At 38.9% G+C, this 25,629-nt stretch overlaps 1 protein-coding gene across 1 annotated transcript in view; it reads right to left on the bottom strand.

The window, feature by feature from the left end:
• LOC140199805 (interleukin-1 receptor accessory protein-like 1) overlaps positions 1–25,629 on the bottom strand; it is a 786,158-nt gene that overhangs the window by 382,298 nt on the left and 378,231 nt on the right. The window contains exon 4 of the mRNA XM_072262294.1: positions 17,085–17,159. Within this exon, the coding sequence (XP_072118395.1) occupies positions 17,085–17,159 (75 nt within the window). The remainder of the gene's footprint in view (positions 1–17,084; positions 17,160–25,629) is intronic.

Raw genomic sequence — 25,629 nt, 5'->3', positions numbered from 1 at the left:
CATTGCTCTCAATATTTCAAATTGGAGATTGTAAGGATATTGGAAATAAAGAATCTCAAATAATAAGTAAGTGATAAGTTTTATAAAGACAGCTGGAATCATTTTCACTTTTGCCTCCTAGGTGGTAAGTGGCAGAGCAAATCACACATCTGTTGTGGAATATGACCAGTTGGTAAAACAAAATGGGAGGTCTAATGGTACATACTGCAGCAGAAGTGAGGATACTAAAGCATCAACAAGATGTGACTGAGGCTAGATAGGAGCTGAATAGCTTTCATTACAAAATATTCAATGAGAGGCAGAAAAGGAAAAGGAATGGAATAGAGCTGGTATCAAGCATTCTTTCGGTGCTCTAGAATACATATTTGCTCAAAGTTAAATTATAGAGATAATTTAGGAAAAAGACCTTCACGGTGGAAGTATGAGATATTTTGGCAGCAAATACTTAAGCACAGATAACCCCTCCATTTATCACCACAGTTTAAAATTTGGCATAGAAGTTTTTCATTGTTGATAACAGAAACTAAACATATCTGAGGAATTACTGGTATCTAAAGGTATCTTTGATCACTAAAAAGGAAAATGAGTTTGCACAAGCTGGATGTTTAAACCACAACATCAAGTTAACTGCTGCTTCCATGGAAACCACTCTCATGCTAGTTTTTGCAACAAAATATCAAAGAATGTGTGACGTTATATATTCAATTTGTATTTCTTTTTGTCCTCTACATTTCAAAGATATGTTATTACAGGAGATATAATAACATACTATGTTATATATATGTTGTGGGAGTATGATAATTAATGCTATCTTTAATCAACAAAAATGCTTGCAAATTCAAAAAGACACTTATTTTTATGCAGTCTAGCATGCTGTTTAAACAATATAATCCAACTACGTTATTACCTTATCTTGTAGTCTTTGATTGAAAGAGAAATTAGTTGTACACTATCACAAAGAAACTGAAAAATGACATTGGGGAGTTTTTCGCGCAACGTGGTTTCTTGATGTGTGGAGTATCTTACCACAAGGTGGCACCAAAGGAATTAGTTTTGCTTAGCAAATGATTGACAGATGAAGTTAAACATTGGCTTAATGTTTTTATTATGATAAACCAATGCTTCTGTTGGAACAATTGTGTGTTCTACCTAAACTATCCTTTCTAAATCAAAATGTAAATCAAATGGAAAAACTACAAACGTTTAATCGCCCCCTGAAAATGGAACTTCAAGAGTTGGAATTAAGGAAATCTGCCTTTAAAGTCAAATCAGGGCAAATGCATTTTCGACTAATGATCCAATATTAAGACAATTGACTTTAACAAGGGGTGCAATTTGGAAGGAAAAGCAGTGCATTGGGAATCTGGAGTCCTACTTCAGAATTCCTTTAATGTTAACTTGCAGGATGAGTTGGTAGTTAAGGAAAGCAAATGCAATGTTAACATCCACTTTGAGATGATTAGGATATAAAATCAAGGATGTATTGCTGAGGCTTTTTAAGATATTGGTCAGAACACATTTGGGATATTGCAAGCAGTTTAGGTACTGCATCTAAGGACTGGCACTAGAAAGGGTCCACAGGAGGTTCAAAAGAACGATCCTACAAATGAATGACTTAATGTATAAGGTGTATTTGATGGATCTGCATTTTTGCTTGAAGTGCAGGAGGGTGAGAGGGTATCTCATTAAACCCTACCAAATACTGAAAGGCATGAATCGAGTGGACATGAAGTGGATGTTTTCATTTGTAAAAAGTCTAAGATCCAAGGCACAGGGTTGTCCCTTTAATACCAAGATGGAGATGAATTTCTTCATATAGAGAATGGTGAATCTGTGGAATTCTGTACCACAGAGAGCTGTGGCAGCCAAGTCATTATGTGTATTTAAGGCAAAGATTGATAAATTCTTGATTGTTACGGGGATTAGGTGTATCGGGAGAAGGCAAGAGAGTGGGGATGAAAGCAAAAATCAACCGTTATTGAATGGGGGAGCAGGCTCGATGAATCCAACAGCTTAATTCTGATCTGCTTCCTTATGCTCTACAGACTTAGCATTCAGAGTCAGTGATCAATTTAAGTGAGTACCTTACACACTTCACACTTGTTAGTACTGTGTAAAGATAAGGGGCTGGGTGCAACATTTATAGCTAGATGAAGTGGAAACTCTGAGCCACCAAGCAGGCTGTGAGTGGTTTTGATAAACTTACATGCTGCTTTGTTTGGCCCTCAGGATTAACAGAGAAGTGAGTGTCTTGGAAACATGGGGGCCGGTGCCAGACTTCCCCGATGATTTCTGTGGCATTCCAATGTTGTGGCAATGAAGATGAGCCAGTCTACATCCAATAAAAGATCTCAAGCCAACTAATTTGCACTCTGTCACTGGTCAACAATTTTAAAGCCAATACAGATATTCTCAATGCTTTCTTGGACCATTCGGTCCATGGTGAAAATTTGTGTAAGTCAGCAGTTCAGAGCACAGGATGCTATGATTGAAATCCTTCTTCCTAATTTGAATATATTATTGGAATATGTTAAAGGCTGTTTGGAAATTGGAAGGAGTAGGCCTTGAACTCAAACTCTCTGAAACAGGCACCAGATTGCTAACATCACAGCTTCTAAATATGCAGTGTGAACATTGAGCTGCATCTTGTTTACCCTGCACTGAGCACACTCGGCTTTTGATGAGAGTAGCTCTGTGACAGAATATGTATAAATTTTAAACATTTTCGGTGGCAGCATCTGCTGAGGATTTGGTAAGCTGAGAAGACTTCAGCCAGCTTATTATATAGAAACTTACAAATGCACTCAGGCACCATTATAATGCTGTGCATAAATGCATATGAATGTCAGTTAATGTTCTGTATAAAGTCCAAGCACATTCCAGAAATGACTAATATTTCTAATATGTTTGAACACATTTTTGGTTTTCACCTGTATAAGCTTTGTGGTCAGAATTGGGTTAAGTCACAGTCCTGTCCTTTTTTTTCTATATACACATTATGAAGGAATACATTTAAGCTCGTAATCGATGTTACTATTGTACAGTATTTGGGCCTTAAGGACAGATAACAAGCATCACCCATGAGATGAACTCTACTCTTGCAGAGTCTCTGAGACAAAGGTGATATCTGTTCTCAAACAGAGCTGAACACAGCAATTCATCATACTTGTTTCATGAGAAGCTTGGTTTTATTTCTGTCATCTTTTAACATTGCCTGTAGTAATGACTTTTCTGCTGAATGCTACTGTTGCTGCTGTTGTACTCCTCGCACTGATCTTGCTCTGCTCTCTGTCTTCACAGTCATCCCCATGTAATTACTTGAGTTCAGACTCACACATCCTGATTGAATCTGATTCCACAGGGTTTATATGGAGGACAGTCTGAAACTCTTCACATAATTGCAGGAATAAATTATCTACAAGGTGCTTATCTCAGCCATTCTCTTAAGACACCTAGGCAAACACATCTGATCAATATAAACCTCAAGATCAGTATATGCTTTGTTTTATGGGAGTAATGAAGTCTTGATCAACTACAGTAGGAGAATCACATAGCTATCTTGTTGGTATGTCACAGTAAATACCAAGTTACAGTGCAAAATAACAGTAGAAGCTAAAGAGTGACTCAATAGTTGAGATATGGAGCTGTGAAGAGTTAGTATTGTAAAGGGGTGATATTGACTGGGACTAGATATAGATTATATTTAAAATCCAACAATCTCAGTGGGGAGTTTGGTTCAACAAGAGTGCTGAAAGAAGGTAGAGCCACATTTGTACTGCCAATCCAATGAACTGGGTTTTACTCAATTTTACTTCATCATGGGAAAAGAGGGGTCAATTAATTTGTCATTTTGCTCCACATGAGAAACTGAGCTTATAGTGCATGCTCTTTGGCTAATTTGGTTAGCAGATTGGATCCAAAGTGACAGCCAACGTACACAAGCACATATACAAACACACAAAAATTGTATTGGCACTGTGTTTTAAATCTATATATTGGGCTGCCTGCCAGATCGAAGAACAGCTACAGCAGGGTCACACAACATTGATGCTCTGCAGTCAACCAGTGAGTGGACATTGAATACATCAGCTGGTCCAAAAGTGTCCACAAGATTACATGCAAGTGCATCTAATGAGCAAACCAGACAACACTAACAAAATAGCTTTGTCTTTGACTCTATCCTTTGCCTGGGACAAGCAAGGAGATTAAATGAAAACAACCTTTAAGGTTGCTCTCATTCCATTCTGCATCTGCATGGAGTTACAGTCATATAGAAATGCATGATTCTTAAAAACAGTGTCACTGACTGCCATGTCACTAGAAGACAATGGACAGTTCTTCAGCCAAGTTCTCACCCAAATTATTGTTTGCTTCTTGGAACGGAAGTAGCATATTAACATCCAAAATGTTATCATCTTTTTCAAATTAACAATTGATAAGCTACAAGGACAAATAGATGAAGAAAAGTTTTCCAAATCAGGCTCATTCATACAAGATTATTTGGATTTTGCCCATCATTCAAAACAAGATACTAAATTACCAATACTGTGCTCCATTTTAGACTATCCTTCATTTATCTGATGGTTTGTTTCAGGGAGAAGTTAGCAACTTTTTAAATCAGAAGACAAATGCATGGTTTTACTACAATACTTAATGCAGCATATATCCTTTACTATTTCTCCTTACTGTCATACTATCTCACAGTTTCTTTAGACCAGCCAAGCAAATGTTACTGTTGCCAAGATTTACCTAGCAGCAATGCAAACTCTTGAGTACTGTATTGTAGATCTCGATTCAGTAATGCGGGATCACTTTAATGAACTGAACACGTTCACTCAAGCTCACTGTAAGCACTCTCACTTTGCTAAGGTCAATTTTCTACCTTCTTCTTGCAAATCAAACCACTCAAATTCTTTGCACTTTTGTCACTTTCTAAATGAAATAGGCAAGATACCCATTTAGTTAGGCAGTTAGTCACCAGTTTAATTCATTTGTGGGCCAAAAGGCTTGTTCCAGTGCTTTGTTGTTCTATGTTCTATAAATGCTATGTATTCCATTGTTTCTCATCTGCAATGATTTAACTTGGTAACATTTTCAAGGAGAATTCCAAGAATAGTTTTAAAGAATGATATCCAGAGGAAAAAAATGAAATCATTACTGATACAACTTCCTTTTGATTTTGGTGACAATTCAAATGTTCAAACTTCCATTAAAACATGGCTGAATATTTCAGTGCATAAACCACCACATATGATAATAGATGAATAGTCCTGATGAAGGGTCTTGGCCTGAAACGTCGACTGTACCTCTTCCTAGAGATGCTGCCTGGCCTGCTGCGTTCACCAGCATCTTTGATGTGTGTTGCTTGAATTTCCAGCATCTGCACAATTCCTGTTGTTTTACATATGATAATACATGTCTTGTGCTAAAGCTCCTTCATACATATTGGAGAATCCAATATCTTCAGATTAGCACAACTCTTGTTCTTATATGACCTCCTCTGCAGAGAACCACAGATTTTCATAGTGTCTGATGAATTCATTTCGCGCATGCATTCGGCTCTTGAACATCATTTCCTTTTAAGATTACAGTGACAAGAAGCAAGCACCACTTTGATAATTGGGCTATATGGAAATGCATATGATTCAAATCATATGCAGAAAAGATTCACATATATGTTACCTGTTAATGAGCAATTGAATAGGCTGGGGCTGTTTTTTTCTTGGAATAGCAGAGGTTGAGGGTGATCTCATATAGATATATAAAGTTATGATGGGTGTAGACAGGGTAGATTGGCACAGCAATTTTCCCCCTGTGTAAGGGACCTAAAATGAAAGGTCATAGGATTAAGATGAGGAGAAGATTTTAAATAGAACCTGAGGGGCAATTGTTTTTCACACAGAGAGGGCATGTCTAAGAATTCAGCTGGTAGAGGTAGGCACAATTAAGTATTTAAAAGACAATTGGACAGGTACTTTATTACATTTATCTCCCTGTTATATACTTCATGTAATTAAGATGCTCATTCTCCTCTTTTGACTCTTTAATATCAAATCTGTTTGAGCACTTTTGGTCACGCAAAAAAGGTTCAAAGGTTCAAATGTTCATTTATTATCAAAGCATGTATTCATATACAACTCTGAGATTCGTCTTCTCCAGATAGCCATAAAACAAAGAAAGAGCATGCAAACTTATAACATATCATCACCAGAATGTTCAACTTGATATCTGTATGACAATCAGACTTAACTATACTGATAATATGTATTCCATTTCAATTTGAATTTACAGTTTAATATAGCATCAGTAACTGGGAAAAACCACATCTGAAAGCTATTTTTTCCATGGTAACTGCATGAACAGAATTGCATACTATAAATTTATTCAGACAATAACACAGAAATATGACACGTTCCATCAGGCAGTAAAGCACAGAGGCTTCTGCTATGATGTATGAATAAGACTTCTGAAAGAAGACTCATTATTAATAGTTGTTACAGACGAAGCAGGTTGTGCTGGGTCTGCATAGTTGGTATATTCTCATCACACGTATAATACAGTTATGAAATAAAGCATTGTGAATACTTTCAAAAATCAATTTATTTTCTTTTTTGCTATTTTGATACATTAGGTTGCAACTATGCAATCTAAGCACAGGACTGACAATCTTTGACAAGAAAACCATGCTCTCTTCAGTCTGCACTTTACTTTTACTAAGTGGTTCAGTCACAACAATAAAAAAAAATGGCCCCATCAGAGTGGCACCGCAACACCTTCGATTGGGAAGGTGGCATCTGATTTCTGAAAACTGATGAAGGCTGCACAGTTCCAATATGGCAAACTCAGACCAGTAGAAGAGGGCAAGGCCAAGGAAAACATTGCCTGTCTACCAAAATCTGGCAGCACCATCTTTCAGAGTCTTGCAACAACAACTAGCCCAATTCCAGAAGCCAGTAATCATAATCAAAATAAAAATGCTTACTCTGCTATAAAATTTACAAAGCTATCTCTTAATAACAAGAAGTTACCAAAAAATGACATTTTCCTATATCCCATATTTAATTAGAAACATTACAAAAATTACAAAGTAATAATTACTCATGTAGTATATATATTCTTAACTGAACTTTAACTAATTAGGATTTGAATAATCAAATTACTTTGCCTAATTACTTACTAATTTATTTTATTTATTTCTTCATGTTGCATCCCTCTGTGTATATGCCATGCTTCCAGTTTACATTCCCCTCATTTACTGCTGCATTGCTTCATGCTGTTTTGGGAAAGCCTCATAAATTGACTCTTATTTTTTTCTCAGCAGTCCTTTCAATGAAACAGATTCTTGCATGTAATTGTAGCATTGGGAGATCACTTGCAGAAAACCTGGCTCACGTACAACTGAAATGCTCTTCCCTAACAAAGTTATTCCCAGTGCCACGTGCCAATCAGGGCAGGAATAGAGAGATAGAACAGGTGAATATGTGGCTGAGGAACTGGTGCAGGGCACAGGGTTTCAGTTTCTGGGATCATTGGAAGCTCTTCTGATGCAGGGATAATTTGAAGAAGACATGAATGTTCCTGTAAGAAGGAAGGACAAGGGTGGTAAGGTCAGCCAACCTTGATGTCAAGACAGGTGATGGATTTAGTCAAGAAGGAAAAGGAAACACATGTAAAGTTTAGGAAGCTAAGATTAAACAGATCCTTTGAGGATTATAAAGAACCCAGAAAAAAACTCAGGAATGAAATTAGGAAAGCCAGGAGGAGCCTTGGCAAGTCAGATTAAAGATAATCCCAAGGGATCATGAGCAAGAGAATAATTAGAAAGCATATAGGACCATTCAAGGATAAAGCACAGAACATGTTCTTTGAGGCTGAGGTTGTAGGTAAGGTCTTAAATGAGTACTTTGCATCAGTATTTAGCAAAGAGAAAGACGTAGAAGACAGGAGATCTTTTGAGATGAAGAAAGAGGTAGTACTGGGTCTCTTAATATTATTTAAGGGATCCAACACTACATCCTTCCCAAGGTCTGATGTGATATACCCTAGGTTATTAAGAGAAGCAGAAGATGAGGCCTTGTCTAATGTCTTCATGTGCTGTCTAGCCACAGGACTTGAAGAGGTCTTGGGGGAACTAATGAATAACTAATGTTGTTTCATTATTCAAAAAGGGAAAGATGAATAATCTTTGAAACTATAGTACAGTGAGATTCAAATCAGTGGTAAGGAAGTTACCAGAGATAGGATTTATGAAAACCATGGCTTATTTACACCTAATCACCATGGCTTTGTGTGGTCATGTTTTACAAATTTTATTGAGTTTCTGATGAAGGTGATAGATGAAGGTAGAGCTGTGGATGTTGACTATATGGATTTGAGTAAGGCATTTGTCATGGCCCTTCATAGGAGGCTCATCTAGCAGATTAAGATGCATGGGATCCATGGTGAATTGGTTCTGTGGTTTCAGAATTCAAAGTTCTAAGCAAATTATTATCAAAGTAAATATACAACCCTAAGATTCATTTTCTTGTGGGCATACTGAATAAATCTATGGAATAATAATCATAACAGAATAATTGAAAGACTGCCAATCTAGGGCATTGGACCCGAGAGCAGAAGAATGGGTTTGCCCACAGAAGACAGAGGGTAGTGGTCAATGGGACTTATTTTGGATGGTGATATTCTGCGGGGATCTATACTGTGATCTTTACCGTTTGTGATATATATAAATGACCTGGATGAAAATGTAGATCAGATCCCTGAAAGTAGCTAAACAGGTTGATAGGGTAGTAAAGAAGGTAAATGGCATGAATACCTTAATTCGTCAAGGAAATGAGTTCAAGAGTTGGGAAGTTATGTTGCAGGTTTACGAAACTCTAACTAGACCACGTCTGGGGTATTGCATTCACTTCAGATCACCCCATCATAGGGAAAATGCTGAAGTTTTAGAGAAGGTGCAGAAGTAGTTTATCAGAATGCTGCCTGGATTAGAGGGCATGCGCTATAAGGAGAGTCTGAACAAACTTGTTTTCTGTGGAGGTTGAGGGGAGATCCAATGAAGGTGTAAAAGATTTTGAGAAGGCATAGTGCAGACAGCCAGTATATTTTTCCCAGGGTTGAAATGTCTAATACCAGAGGGCATACAAAAGCCGTGTGCAGGGCAAGTTCTGTTTCACATAGAGTGATGTAATTGGAGTTTCAGTTGTCAATCAATTCTCTCATTAGGAATGGTGTGAAGGCCCTAAAGAGAATGCAGAAGATATTCACAAGAATTGACCAAGCAGGGAAGAGCATTAGTTCTCTGGATAAAATAAAGGAGGATTGGAAAGATCAAAGAATCCTCCAGAAACAAAGTAAAAAGTAAAAACTCAAAGATCAGGTCCTTCACTGAAGATCTAGTTGTCAACTGAGTACTTGGCTCCTGCACCAAAGAGCTAAACTAAGGACAGCCTCTATAATTCACACTGAAACAGATTTCCTTCCTCACTTTACACTTGCATTTACAATTGACACCCACAAAGTTTCTGTTGTAATTGTCACTTCAAAATGTAAATGTGGTACTGTGGTTCCACCACACAAGAGTGAGGTTGCAGGAATGGAACCCCTTTCAATTGTGGTTCGTCTCAGAGCTCAGAGGTGGTGTCTGCACATGATGTGCAGTCAACATCACTGTCCACCATAATAAGTCTGGATCCTGGCAAAGCTGTTCACTTGCTTTACCCACGTGCCTGTAGCAAGAGGAGATTAAATATAATGACCTCTTTCTGTATGGACAATCTCAGGGGACTCCTTAGCAAATTACAATGCCTTGCAATCATCCACATTTGCAAGCTAGAAGGAGCTCAACATATCATTGCTCTCAGCCACAAGCAGACTGACCATCCTTTTTAAGTCCCATGCTGCCAGGGGTTGTGGGGGAAGCAGATATGACAGCAGCACTTAGGAGGCATTTAGCCAGACATTTGAACGCATAGGAAATGGACGGACATGGATCATATGTCGGCAGTCTGTTTAGTTCTATCTGGCATCATTATGGTACAGACATGGTAGTCTGAAGAGCTTGTTCCTGTACAGTACTGTTTTATAATTTCTGCGGCTGATTTGAAGTTGAGGCAACAGCAAGTGATACATATCAGTGAAGAACTCACTACAGTGTACATTTCTCTGTTCCTCACTGAGTTCAGGTTAGAAACTTTAGATGGGCAGGTTCTCCAGATAAGAACCTCTCTTTCTTGCAGCTTGACTTACTCCATGTTTCTTGCACATCCTCTCAGTCAAGGTGAATAGTTATCATGTTTGCAACTGACTCCCGCGTCCTGCAGACCGAGGTGAGCACCAGAAAGCACCATGTATATAAATAAAGCGGCTGACAACACTAGGGACGCTAGGGACTAGCCAAGACATTGATTTTAAACAGTGCTGGCGGGAAAATTGTTCCCCTGTTCAGTATGTGCTTGATGTAAGGTGAAAGGGGGTGCTGGACCAGAAGCAGAAACATTGAGCTCCATAGCAGACTTGGGATCAAGTCAATGAAGCATGATGATCGATCCTGTGATTAGCCCTCTTTTCATATCTCAGCTGGGTATTAGCTGTGCATATGCTGTTGCTCTCATCCACTAGACTCCACTCACAAGGTGTATATGTAACTTCCGACAACAGCTACAGGAGAAGCAGAATGCGATAACATGAACATAATGGTTGGTCCAAAGACTTGCAGCCTGCTTTACATTCTTATTATTGCTCAGATTTTTGATTGATGCCATCGAGTGCCCTTTCGTCATCTGCTTAGATAGATAGATATACTTTATTAATCCCGAGGGAAACTTGGTTTCGTCACAGCCACACCAACCAAGAATAGAGCGTAAATATAGCAATACAAAAAACCCCAACAATCAAACAACAAAATGCAAAACTATGCCAGATGGAAAATAAGTCCAGGACCAGTCTATTGGCTCAGGGTGTCTGACCCTCCACGGGAGGAGCTGCACATTCAATGGCCACAGGCAGGAACGACCTCCAGTGCCGCCCAGTGTTGTATCACGGTGGAATGTGGCCGAAGTGCCACAGTAAAAAGTTCAATATCCAGTCTGCAACACGCTCCTCGATCGTAATGTACCCCGGATTGCACCATCCGTTGTTAGCCAGATCAGTAAGCACCCCACTCCTTCACACCGCTTACCGCTCTCGGTGCACTTCAGGTCAGGCGGAACAGTATTACCCACCGAACTCCTCTTCTCCAAAAGTCTCTGTTGTCTCGACCCGGTCCTCTTTCCTCAGCTTTGTGATCCCCCTCTGTGTGTTTTCCTCCGGATTTCAGCAGGGGATAGCATAGCATTATTCTGAGATGGTTTGTATTAGTTGGCAAAAATGTGTAGCCTATTTTGGTAACATTTTATAATGAAGGTATATCTGGTGCTTGAATTATATACCAGTTACAGTTTGTGTCAGCTGAGCAGCTACTAATCTATAATGAGGCTCAGGGTGCATGACTCAGTGATAAATATCTTCCATTTGGAATTCAACTATCACTCTTCCTCCTCCTTTCAAGAAGATAAGCTCATGTCTGGAGGGTAAAAGAAACAAAACTGTTCCTAGGATAGTAAAAAGTAAAGCTTTCTAAATTGGCATTATTGAAGGTGCATTTCAGTTTTATTATTTAATTGCAAGTGGATGTCATAATATTGAAACAGTGTGCTACTAGCATTTACTTATAGTAGTTGATTCTTGGCTTCCATGATAATTTAAGGTAGCGGTGCACAACTCAAAAAGTGAAGAAAACTCGTCAAATGTCAGGTGTCCCAGGGTGAAGAGGCACTGACTCAGATCTATTTACAGAGAATGGTCGTTTGATAATTCAGAGATTTGCCCTTTGGTGAAGGACATTGATTGCCTTTATTGCAAAATTAAGGCCCTACTATTCACAGAAAGCCATTTCTGTAACAAGGGATAATATTGCAAAAAGACATATTTTTCTGTGGCAATTTTGCAGTGCAATTGCAAACCATATAACTGGGCAGCAAGGGGAAGAGATTGATTTTCTCATGTCACCCTCTAGACATGTGCTTATCTTCTTGAATGGAACAGGAAGAGTGACATTTAAATTCAGAATGAAACATATTTAGCACTGAATCACACAATTGCACTCACCCAGAGCCTCGATACAGACCGATACCTCTGAGGCTGACACATAATTGGTACATAATTTGAGCACTAGATAAAGCTTAATTATAAAATGTTACCAAAATAAACTGCACATTTTTGTCAACTAATGTAAAATCAGCTCAGAATAGATGAGAGAGCACTCGGTAACATCAGTCAAAATAACAATGCAAAGCCGGCTTCAAGTCATTGGACCATCTATTATGCCTATGTTATCACATCCTGCCTCTCCTGCAGCTGTCATCAGAAATTACACATCACCACCTTACTGCTTTTAAACAAAATTTTCTGATTGACGGTCAAAAAGAGTGGGTGTTTACTTTCATTACAATTGTTAATTCAACAGCAGAAGAAAAACACACAATTTATCCATTCTAAAACAACACGAGCTCTACCTAAGGTGGAGATGGGGAGATGCATGCGATGAGGTGCATACTATTGTGAGTGCACAAAGAGTTCACCTGAGCTGTGTCATGTGGGATGGAGTATTTTCTTCATCTTCCTAATGTATGACTTTCAGCACTGCTTGCTGCATTTATTTAAGTTTCTTGGAGCTGTAATACCCTGCGAAAGGCTTCACTGCTAACGTAATGGTCCTCCTGTAGAAGCAGTGTTTGGGCTATGCTTAGAGGTAACGGGTGCTTTGGAATGTGAGCGGCATCCTTTGTTCGGCAATTGATGAAGAGAGAAGACGCTGGAGAGAACGGGTCATAGGATTCAGCCCAGTGGGGGACTGTTATTCGATGGAGCAAGATGCCAAGGTCTACTGAGGATCGGTGAATAAGTGTGACTTTTGGAAGAGTTGAGCTCCAACTTGTGCACATTTGACTGTTTAATTATAATGGGCCCTTTTTGTTTTTTTTTCTTTTTTTTTAACTAACCCTGTATTTAAATTAAGATTCATAAATATAATTCCTTTAATCATATGCAGTGTGTTGTCCGTTATTTCATGGCACTGAGTTGTAACAGGGTAGCAAATTACACAGCATCCACACAAACCAGTGTTTGGGGTGGGAGAGCCATCTTAATCTCTTTGGTTTGGCGGGACTGGAGTGTGTATTCCCTAGACTTACAGAGCCAAGGAAACCAGGTGGGTTTCAGAGCTATAATACTCAGCCCTGCTATTGGCAATTTTCAGATCACGATCCTGAATCGGGCACCAACACTCATTAGCTGTCTAAAGTTGCTAACACTTTTTGAGGCAGCCACTGATGGCTTTGAGAAACCAGATCAATCTACCATCAGGCCAATTCCTGATACTCCTGAGTGAGAGGCAGACTACTGCAAACTAATATATTGCATTGCTTCTGTATCCTGAATCCATGAACTTCGTATTAACAGTGTCTCCACCATTGTCTTACTGTAACAAGATTAATCGATGGATGAGCTAAAATGAATTTTTACCGAGATCAAAATCTGATGTACTTATGATGAAAAGATGTGGCGTAACTGCAGGCAAAATTAAATATTCCGTACACTCTTATCCAAAACTATTAACTGGATTAGCCAACATTTGAGAGAATATTGAGACACCGAGGGAAAATTCCAGGAATGAAATCCACTTCTATTTGTTCCTTTTATTCAACACAGTCTTGCAGATACAAGTTGTATTCCCCATCTTGTGAGATGACAGGAAATGTTGCCAAACGGTGCATGCACTCTGCTCTGTCTGATGAAGACCACTTCTTAGTTGGCATGCGAGTGGGCTACATGATAAAATTGACACTATAGCTTTAATTCTGTTGTTACTAGGAAAACAATGGTGCTAGCACTGAAATTACAGGGAAAGTGCACACAAAGACCTTGTGGATAGTGTGCTGTATACTTTCCAACCTCATTTGCTGTTGGATTCAAGGCTATCCATCAAACATTAAGAGAAACCACTAAAAAAATACTCACTGATTGGAAACTAGAAAGCAAATGAAAAAAAAGACTCATCCTTTAAACACTTATAGGGAGTATTACATTATGAATGGGGTGCGTACAAGAGTTTAAAACAGGAGCCAATATAGCATAAGCGTAATCAAAACAATGCATACTATTCTCCATTGAACATCGAGTTGTGGGCATGCTATGTTGGTGCCGCAAACATAGTGAGACGAGCCGGCTGCACCCAGCACAGTCCTCAGACTGTGTTGTCATTGACACAGAATGATGCACTTCATTGTATGCTTCGATGCGCATGCGACAAAGAAAGATCATCTAATCTAATCCAATCTTTGGAATCCTGTTCCGAGAGAATATCAATTCACACAGATTAGAAACTGTTTTTTTGGGACTAGAGAAATGGCTTATGATCTGACTTCAAATGCACTTACACCACAGCAAAAAAAAGTGTAAGACTCTTAGTTTTTATGTACATTGAGGCTAGTTTATAACTCGCTTCTGATCAGTGCACTGATTTGCGAAGATTAAACTAGAGAAGACCCATCCTGTCAAGAAGCGGGGATTCAAGGATGATAACTTCAGTAATTCCACTTTTAACTGTAAATGTTGCTATCACCAAAAGTTGGCATCAATTTCATAAAATAATGATGTCAATAATATCTTAATCACCATTCAACTGCAAAATCTGGGCCACTGGAATGGAATTAAGGCTCATCAGAGTTTGTTTTAGCTCTGAGCAAGATAACAAGACTCAGTCTAGGACCATGTGCAGTCAGCCCTCAAAATGGGCTGAGCCTTCACCACAGGGATCAGGTGGTGGATTCACCATGTCCAGCAACTGGCCACATGATCACAGCCCACATTGAAATTACAGCAAAAGTCAATGTGATGAAAAGAAATACAAATATGCCACCAGGCAACATCCTTAACTAAATCTATTAGCTGCATGAGAAAGAGAGTTTTTTTAACCAGAGGAAGTCAGCAGCTACATCTATATTTCTTTCCAGAAACCATTTTTTCTTTTATTAAAATACTCCTACTGTATAGGGAATGTGCTTTTGATCTCCTATTGTCCTTTATATGTGATTTCTTTTTCCCTTCTTTCTGTTCAGTTCATTGCTTTGGGGCTCTACTGCATGCTTGTATTTTGTATTAATAATTGATGTGTCTTTGTGTCAACTGCGGGCTTCATTTATACTTCCTCGGCATAAATATTTATCAAGCCAAACAAAAAACTAAAATAAAGACATTAACAATGTTTTACTGTGCGCAGTGGGACTAACCGCTCAATTGCTTCCATCTATGCACATTTCTGTAATTCAGATTGTAAGACACCTACAGCTTGACTTCATCATGACTGCCAAAACTAACTATATTTTGCAAACAATGCGTTTGCTTTAACTGATAAAAAAAAAGCTTCATTAATACAAAATGCCAATGGCCCATTCTGAAAAACACACAGTAATCAGACAGGTATTTAAGATTTGTGCCCATACATACAAAATATTCCCTTTAGTTCAGTAATGCTGCAAGCTATTGCTCCTTCTCAAAGGATCTGACAAGCTTTTGGATTTTGCCTGAATTAGTAATGTGTTTGTGACATTATCTGCCACAATGCAATACAATTTTTAACACAAAATGCCAATTAAGCATTTACAGACATTCCTGTTAAGATTATAGTGCAGCTCAGACAAGGGGCAAGTCACTGGTGAAGTAGGAGTAAAATTAAAATTTGAAATATTTTCAAAACTAAGCCATCAAAAATAGATGTTGTAATAATATGCTTTTACTTACGCTCTATTACCTCATGATGTGTTTAAAAAGTTTAACATAAAAACAGATGGATCAACCCAGTGGGCTTCTCATCTATAAGACATGGTGCTGAAATGTATTGCATCAGCTCGGTAATGTGAACCATGGGAAAGGTGGCTAATTAGTTAGTATTCATGATCCGAATAAGGAATCATTGAAATAGCATCCATAATCCAGGGTTCATCTTCTCATTCTGATTTATAGTCTGTGATTAAATGATCAGAGGAGATAGATCAGGTTTACCTAAGTGTAACATTGAAATATAATCGGTATAATTGTGTGCAGAGATCATCACATTTGGGAATTGAAATATTATCTCATTTTATACCAGGTTAACCACAGACTGAAATTAAATTCTCTACGCATTTTATCTCAAAATACTCACTGACTGGGGTTGGGCATCTTCAGTTTGAGAGAAATCACGCAGATACAATAGAGTAACAAAAATATTCATTAACATCCCGTATGGTATATGAAAATTATTGAAACGATCAGAATTGGGGTGTGAACTATCTGTAAAGAATATAACAGATAGAGTGTGTGTTGTTGTTAACTGCAAATATAAACTTGTTTCTTAAACTTCCTTCACTAATCTACACCAGCATCTCACTGATATCATCAACACAATGTTTCAGAGGTAAAAGAATGTTAAATCTGACCATGATTCTTTACAGTCATTCCTATTTTAAGAAGGGTCTTGTACGAGAAAATGATATTGTATGAACTTTACTGAATGTGCCATAACATGGCATTTTCAAATATCAACATTACTTTTAAAGCCTCTGTGCTTGCACTAAATATAAACTGCAAATATAAAGTAAGTCAGAACAAATAACAATCTCAAAATTGAATAGCTACATAATTGGCGAGTGGCAAAGTTGTAATTGCATCATAGAAGCACCTATGCCCCATACAGCGTCAGGTACTGAATAATATTGGATCATTTGTACAAAAATGCAAATATACTTTCATGAGTAGTTGCTTCAGAAAAAAAATTGCAGTATTATACAGTATCTTGATAGATTTAGGCCGTTGTAATGCAAAGCTGACAGAATTTATGCAACCATTGTTATTAACAACTTCTGCAAAGCATATAGATGAGACAAATGAATGTAAGGATCAACAAAAAACTACCTTGTTAAAGTACATGAGCAACACAATTAATGAGCACCTCAGAAACCTCAGGTACCGCATCCATAGCATGAATAGGAAGGAAAACTCTGACTTACCAAGCTGTGCCTCCACAGGGTTTAACCTGTTTTCTAAAGGGTAGAGTAGCTTGGGCGGTTTGTCTGTTAGTGGGGCTGTAAAGGAAAATAGCAACACTAAGTGCAGTGAAACAACACATCTTCCAGTCATTTATAATGAACTGTAACTTCAGACAGATTATACATTTTTGAAGGAAGAACAAGAAAAGGCAACTTCATCTTTCATTACAATTCTCAAGAGAGTGTAAGAACAGAGAGAACTTAGGATATATGTGTTAGCGTTCGGTAGAGAAGTTTGAGAAAATTGTGAAAAAAAATACTAGATTCTCAACATACGGAGGGATGGAGCAAGAGGGTTATAGTAACTCAAGTTTAAGTTTAATTCTCCTTCAACCATACATAAATACAGACAAATCAAACAGCAATTCCTCCAGGGCCAAGGTGCGAAACACAGTACCAACAGCCATATACAGCATAAGGCACATAGAGATAGCAGTAAACATATAGTCACACAAAAAATATATTAAGTCCAAGCCTCTGTCCACTAATATTGTAATATTGTCAAAAAAAACTTCACAGCAGTCTGTAGATGAATGCAGTCCAGAGTGTCTACCACCAAGTAAACACTGGAGAGCAATGGTGATGTCAGTATGGTTGTTGCACTACACCGATTCCAATGCCTCTCACCTGGGCAGCTACAAACAGGCGACACGACAGCACCAGGCCCAGTCCTCGCTACAACTGAGGCCACGCAGCTCCCCCAACGTCGGTCCCGCCAATAAACCAGTGAACCAGACTCACAGCATTCCACATTACCAATGTCCAACAGGGTCTTGCGATCACAAGAAAAATGGCTAAGGCAATCACCAAATTTCTCTTTAATTTGTAATGAATAGTGTGCGCCAAAATCTTGTCCTGTGCAATTTTTTTGCCTAGTGACAATAACATGTGTGCACTGAATTTTATATATAGAGGTATTCATTTCAACAGCTAGCAAAGCACTGTCAATAAGAACTTTGATCTCCTCTGAGTTTGGTCATTTTCACTCTCGTTCATCTGCACTCTCACAAAGCCTACGTGGCGGGTAATGAAGGATTTTTTAACTGGAGCTTTTGCACACTGTCCATATGTGATTTGCTTGCTAAAGTACACTTTAAAAAGTCAAGCTTCCAAATATCTCTCCACTTCTTCCCACTTGCAAATTGTCCAGCAACTTTTACATCGTGACAATACATGCAAGTAACGCCAATTTCTGTATTGTACATAAATATTTCTAGTAGCTGCACGTTGCTGACCTTAGGAGCTTTCAGTGTAGCAGTTTCTACTGTTTCTTTAAGCAATTCTGATTTATATGATCCAGCAGTTCTTTTGCGCTTCACGTCCTTTGTATCTTTGGAATTCGACACGGTGACTCAATAATTTCTTCAATAAAAACAGTATAAATAATAGTTCTAAAATCTGCAGACAAATCATTGCAAACTCCACATTGTTAACACCGTCCGCATCAGAAACCAGAAAAGGAAATGTGATTGTATACAATCATGAAATATACTTAACATGCCAACATGGTGGAGGGTGGCAATCATTTGTGTGCAGTTTAAATTACTCTGTGCACTATTAGCAAAAGATATGTGCGCGCAAACACAAGCAGACCTTAGAAGGAACATTGACAATCACTCGCCGTTAAGACTGCATACTGCCTTCTCACACAGACTTTGTTGCCTCTCTGTAGCAGACAGCAACACGGTCTGCACCAACTCCAGCTCCTCCACTGATGGGTAGAGCTGCAGTATCTGAAGTTCTTAATGCCGAGCAGTATCTTGTGATCGTAAAAAGGACATTTTTAGAAAGGCAATAACACCTTTGTTTGGCCCCATAGAGGCCACTGTACTCAATCACGCCACCATGTTACCAGAAAAGTTATTATAAAATGGTGAAGTATTGCATTTACCAGAAATGTCATTATAAAATGGTGGAGTATTGCATGCAGTTTAGGCCATCACACTTTAGGAAGAATTTGAAGATCACGAGATTACACATGTTTGAGCACCGCTTATCTGAAATGCTCGTGGAAGGGAGTGTTTCCGATTTCGGTTTTTTTTTTGGATTTTAATAAAACATAGAACATAGAACATAGAATAGTACAGCACAGTACAGGCCCTTCAGCCCACAATGTTGTGCCGACCCTCAAACCCTGCCTCCCATATAAGCCCCCAACTTAAATTCCTCCATATACCTGTCCAGTAGTCTCTTAAACTTCACTAGTATCTGCCTCCACCACTGACTCAGGCAGTGCATTCCATGCACCAACCACTCTCTGAGTGAAAAACCTTCCTCTAATATCCCCCTTGAACTTCCCACCCCTTACCTTAAAGCCATGTCCTCTTGTATTGAGCAGTGGTGCCCTGGGGAAGAGGCGCTGGCTATCCACTCTATCTATTCCTCTTAATATCTTGTACACCCCTATCATGCCTCCTCTCATCCTCCTTCTCTCCAAAGAGTAAAGCCCGAGCTCCCTTAATCTCTGATCATAATGCATACTCTCTAAACCAGGCAGCATCCTGGTAAATCTCCTCTGTAGCCTTTCCAATGCTTCCACATCCTTCCTATAGTGAGGCGACCAGAACTGGACACAGTAGTCCAAGTGTGGCCTAACCAGAGTTTTATAGAGCTCCATCATTACATCGCGACTCTTAAACTCTATCCCTCGACTTATGAAAGCTAACACCCCATAAGATTTCTTCACTACACTATCCACTTGTGAGACAACTTTCAGGGATCTATGGACATGTACCCTCAGATCCCTCTGCTCCTCCACACTACCAAGTATCCTGCCACTTATTTTGTACTCTGCCTTGGAGTTTGTCCTTCCAAAGTATACCACCTCACACTTCTCCGCGTTGAATTCCATCTGCCACTTCTCAGCCCACTTCTTCATCCTATCAATATCTCTCTGCAATCTTTGACAATCCTCTACACTACCTACAACACCACCAACCTTTGTGTCATCTGCAAACTTGCCAAACCACCCTTCTACCCCCACATCCAGGTCGTTAATAAGAATGATAAAAATAAAAATAAAAATACAAATTTTGGAATATATAATGAGATAGTTTGGAATTGCCAACATTTCCAACTCTGAATTTATGTGCTACCAGTAAGCAGTCTTTGTCTTACATTTGTTCATCATATGTATGTACTTATCAGTAAAAATTACTACATACCATAAATACAATGCGTGCAGGGTAAAGAAGGCAGCACAGCAGCATCAGGAGAATACCCGAATCTGATGTTGAACAACAACAATGGCAGGATTTCAGTCTACGATGTCATGTTGTGATTAAAAGGTTACCATACACTGTATTTGTATTTTACTTTATTAAAGGTTTTATGTAAGGTATAAAAATAATCGGCATTGTAGAGTTGTTCCGGTGTTAGATTTTCTTCAGTGATGATTTTCATAAACTCATCAATGAATTTCTCTGCTGCTTTGTGATCAGCAGGCTCTTTAAAAGTTTTTAAATCTTTAAAATGTAATGCCATTTTTTTTTATAAAAACTCTGTAACCAGCCTGCTGAATATTCACAATTACCTTTGATTTTCAGATTATTGCTTGTTTCGTGATCAACATACTGTTAAGTGGCATATGATCACTTCAATGCTGATGGATCCGCTCTTTCAATACACAATCGAGATCTTCATTTTTTGCTTTATGCAGCACTTTCATTAACTCCTTTCATTATATTTACAGGGTCACGTCTAAGAACTGCCTGTAATGCACAGAGACATGCACATTGCCTAGAAACCTTTGCTTGAGGAATTTTCCATTTGTGAAGTCATGTCAGTGTTCACAAAAAAATTTTGAATTTCAAAGATTTTGAGACTTTGGAATTTCGGATAAACATAGAGACATAGAAACATAGAAAATAGGTGCAGGAGTAGGCCATTCAGCCCTTCGAGCCTGCACCACCATTCAGTATGATCATGGCTGATCATCCAACTCAGAACCCTGTACCAGCCTTCCCTCCATACCCACTGATCCCTTTAGCCACAAGGGCCATATCTAACTCCCTCTTAAATATAGCCAATGAACTGGCCTCAACTGTTTCCTGTGGCAGAGAATTCCACAGATTTACCACTCTCTGTGTGAAGAAGTTTTTCCTAATCTCGGTCTTCAACCTGTTCTAAGGACTACAGGAGAGCTAGCCAATGCCTTTACTTTCTGTGGAGACTGAAGAGAGCTGGACTGTAGACATCTATACTGACACCATTCAACAGATGTACAGTAGAGAGCATCCTATCAATTGGCATCACCACTGCAGTGGACAGGAAGTCTCTACGAAGGGTAGTCAAAACTGCCCAAAGCATCTTTGGCACCAGCCTACCCATCATCAAAGACAAATATACAGAAAGGTGCAGGAAAAGGGCCAGTAACATCATGAATGATCCCACCATCCCTGCTCATGGACTGTTTGTCCCACTCTTATCAGGGAGGAGACTACGTAGCCTCTATGCCAAGACCACCAGACTCAAAAAGTTAGTTTCCCCAAGTAGTTAGACTGATCAACACCTCTATCCACTAATCCACCCCTCCACACCCCCATCCATCGTTCCCTGATCATTTCCTGTCAGTCACATTATGCACAGACACTCCTGTGTCCCGAGTTACTTAATGGACACACATTCAATCTATGTATTTTATGTATTTATATTTATTGTATTTTTATTATTATTGTGTGCCTTATCTTATGGTGTGTTTTTTTTGTGCTGCATTGGATCTGGAGTAACAATTACTTCATTCTCCTTGTGTAGAGGAAATGACATTGCACAATCTTGAATCTCACTGGAATGGTTCCAGGAATGACCCAGAAAGGCCTAGACACAGTGGCATCAGTCGTATGTACTTGTGAGGCCATTAGACACTACATCATGCTTAGTGCAAACAGTTTTTGAGTAGCACCAGTTACATGTGTTTGTGTTATGTTGTTCCTTTGCTCTGATGGACGCTGATACAAAAAGCAGTAATTTTTGATTATTTTGCTTTTTATTTCCACTTTTAAAAATTCAGACCCTTGCCAAGATGCTACAAAGTGATTTGACACTAGTTGAAAAATGTTCCCTAGATGCAGTGTACGTTCGATAAATTCCTCCATCAATAATTATTAGAAACTAATACAGAGCTTTATGGTGATGTAGTAGTACAACAAAGCTCTCTAATTCATTTAAATACATACTTTGTTACTCAGTTAAATGGTAGTTTGTCATTTTTATACCTTTTTAATTAGTTCCATGAAAGTTCAGCTAATTGGGGCAGTAGCTTAATTGAGCCACAATGTACTAGTCCCAATGTGTCCCAATAAACCAGAGTCCATGGTAGTTAAAGCAGAGGCTGGTAAGTATGTTTTTGATTAGTAAGGGTGTCAAAGGTTACAGGGAGAGGCAGGGAAAAAGGGTGAAGAGGGATAAGCCATGATCGACTGGCAGAGCAAATTTGATGGGCCAAATAGTCTAATTCTGTACTGACGTGTTATGGTCATGTTAGGTAAAAACATGACCATGCTTAGATCTGAAATACTTGAGAGAAGATATGATTGATATTATCAAAATAATGAGGGTTCCAGCAGGAGCAGATCTAGAGGACCTGTTCCCATTGGGGGAAAGGTGAGGAAAAAACTGTCAAAGATTTAAGATGACTGAAATAAAATACTCCTTTTTAAAATGAGCAGTTTGAGTCTAGAATGCATTGCCTGGCAGGAAAGACTTTCAAAATGTGGCTTTCAAATACTTGATCAGTACTTCAAATCAAAATCAAACTGCAGAGTACCTGGAAAGAATCAGCTTCATTCCTCCAAAGATGGCCAAAGTTGAATGGTCTCCTCTGCCGTTGCCATTCCGCCGGCCTATTATTTGTGTTAGGAATTGCTTCTTGCTGTTTCCTCAAAAGATTTTGGTCTAATTTTTAAGATTACATCCCTTTGTTCAAACTTGCCCTTAAAGGCTACTCCCACTTGTTCAGACTTTTCATCTCTTTTGGATCCCTTATTGTTCAGATTGATGGGTGTGTGAGATATTTTGAGTTACGGATTAATTGCTTCGGCATTTGTCCATTGTTATCATTAGAGGAAGCCAATCAATGTAGGTAAATTATACAACTATTTCTGCAAGCCCAGGTCTGGCTGGTCCCTAACTAGTCTGTAGGCACGAAAATATAAGAGAACAAATGATTAAAATCTCAATTCACAGATACAGAGCAATAAAATCAGAGTAAATTGCAAGGCCAATTATCTAAACAATTGGACGCAATGGTGTGTTTACGTGTATTGCATAAAATCCTATATCTATTACAGTGTGATTGAATGGTGCATTAAAGGACAGAGATGTTTCCTTCTTAATACTATACTGGACCATTCAAAGATTGCCAAGATACAGCCTGTGGGCCAAATTGAGCCCTGGCCATCTGGCCCATAATGTTCAAGCAAATATTTGCACTTGTATTCCCTGTGAATTGGCTTGCTGTGTTTGAAATTCGTGGAGATTTGGAGAGGCCTTTGGTTTTCTGATGGTTACATTGAAAATTAGGATACCAAGCATTTTAGCGACTACAGCTTCTAATAATGTTTTCAAATATAATGAGAAGATTAATTGTATCATTATTTGCGGCATATTATCCAAGCAATGTGAAAAAGATTGAGTACATCCAACTCTGTTACATTCCTGCTGGATGCATCAGCTGGCTCTCTGCTGTTGGACTCTCACTAAGTCACCCTTTTTCATCCATGGCTTAACTAAAGGCTTTAGCCCATAAAATGAACTGCATAATGTAATGTATGGATCTATTTATTTTATGGCAATGACCACCTCCACTTAGCACCATGTTGTCTGCGTATGCATTGTTGTCTATGCATGCAAATTATTCTCCATATCTCTCGCTGCAAGGTGAATACACCAGTTAAAGCCATCTCCCGTATACATGCTTTTATTTAATATTGTGCACAGACACAGCAAATTGCTGATGAGTACAAACCTGAACGTCAGAAAATATCACAAACTGCACCGACAGTTACAGGATGAAACAGTGAGAGTTAAACCACATGAGAAGGCCGTCACAGATGCTCACAAACACGTGAGTACAGTGCATTGTAACAGTGAAAGACGTGCTGAATTTAAAGTGGAAATAACATGGTGATGACTTCAGTCAGGAGAGCTGACAAATTTAATAGTGCTAATGAAGACTGGGAATTGCATATCGAGAGGGTTAAACTGTATTGTAGCGCAAACAATGTGGAAGCACAAAAGAAAGCCCATACACTTATTAGCTTAATGGGCCCAAGAACATACAGTCTCTTACGGAACTTAGTAACTCCTGCAAAGCCAGAAAGAAAGGCATTCGATAAAATTGTTACAATTTTACCAAATCATTTGAGCCCTGAACTGCTCAGAATAGCTGAGAGATTTAAATTTTACAAAAGGAACCAGGCAAAAGGTGAAAGCATTTCCAAGTACGTTGCAGAACTGCACAAATTTTTGCAGTCCCGTGACTTTAGAGATGGACTTTCTGATGCGTTAATGGACAGGCTTGTATGGGGCATGCATAGTCAAAACACTCAAATGAGGCTGCTGGCAGAACGGGTATGGACCATTGCAATATCGATAGAGACTGCAGCAAAGGATGCAGGGAACTACAGAAAATGAAGTAAGAATGTGAAATGCACAAAATGTCCCTGAATAGTACAGAAAACCAAAAATGTTATCAATGTGGCAAATCCTTCCATGATGCAAATGACTGTTGGTTCAAAGGAAAAGTCTGCAGAAAGTGTCACAGACAAGGTTACATGGAGAAAATGTGTAAGTCTGACAAAAAGCTCAACTGAGTGAAAAGCCTCAAATACAAAACTTAGCAAATGCGTAAAGTTACCGAATGTAAAACAGAATCAGACAACACAGAGTCTGACAAAGGAGAACCCGTTATGCCTAGAACAGCAGAGTATAACTGAAGCGGATCACAAAATCATTTGGATCACAACAGATGAGTCAGGTGTTAAACTGAAAACGGAGCTGGATACAGGGTCCATAATTCCAGAGTCTGGCTACAACACACTGTTTTCTAAGATACCATTGGAGAAGACCTCAGTGATGCTAAAGACTTAAACAGGTGAAAAACTGTCACTTAAAAGGCAAACTGAAAGTGAAGGTGATGTACGGAGGACAAGCACAGTAGTTAGAGCTTATGTATTGAAAAGTGGAGGGCCAGCACTTTTCAGACATGAATGGTTGAGAAAAATCCAACTAGATTGGCACACAAAGCTCTCAGAATGGCATTAACAGGCAATGGCAGCCAAATGGCTGCACTAACCAGACTGGCACAGCTGCTTAGTGCTAACTAGAATGTGTTTGAGAAGGGTATTGGTAAACTCAAAAGCATAAAGGCCAGAACTGAATTGAATGAAGCAGCAACACCAAGATCCCATAAAGCACGTCCAGTGCCTTACGCACTATGTTCCAAAGTGGATGCTGAACATCAGAACTTGGAGGTGTCTGGAATTTTCTGCAAGATGGAGTGGAATGA

Source organism: Mobula birostris, chromosome 6, assembly GCF_030028105.1.
Source record: "Mobula birostris isolate sMobBir1 chromosome 6, sMobBir1.hap1, whole genome shotgun sequence".
Lineage (NCBI taxonomy): Eukaryota > Metazoa > Chordata > Chondrichthyes > Myliobatiformes > Myliobatidae > Mobula > Mobula birostris.
Note: the sequence above shows the minus strand (reverse complement) of the source record. Positions and strands in the feature narration are given on the sequence as shown.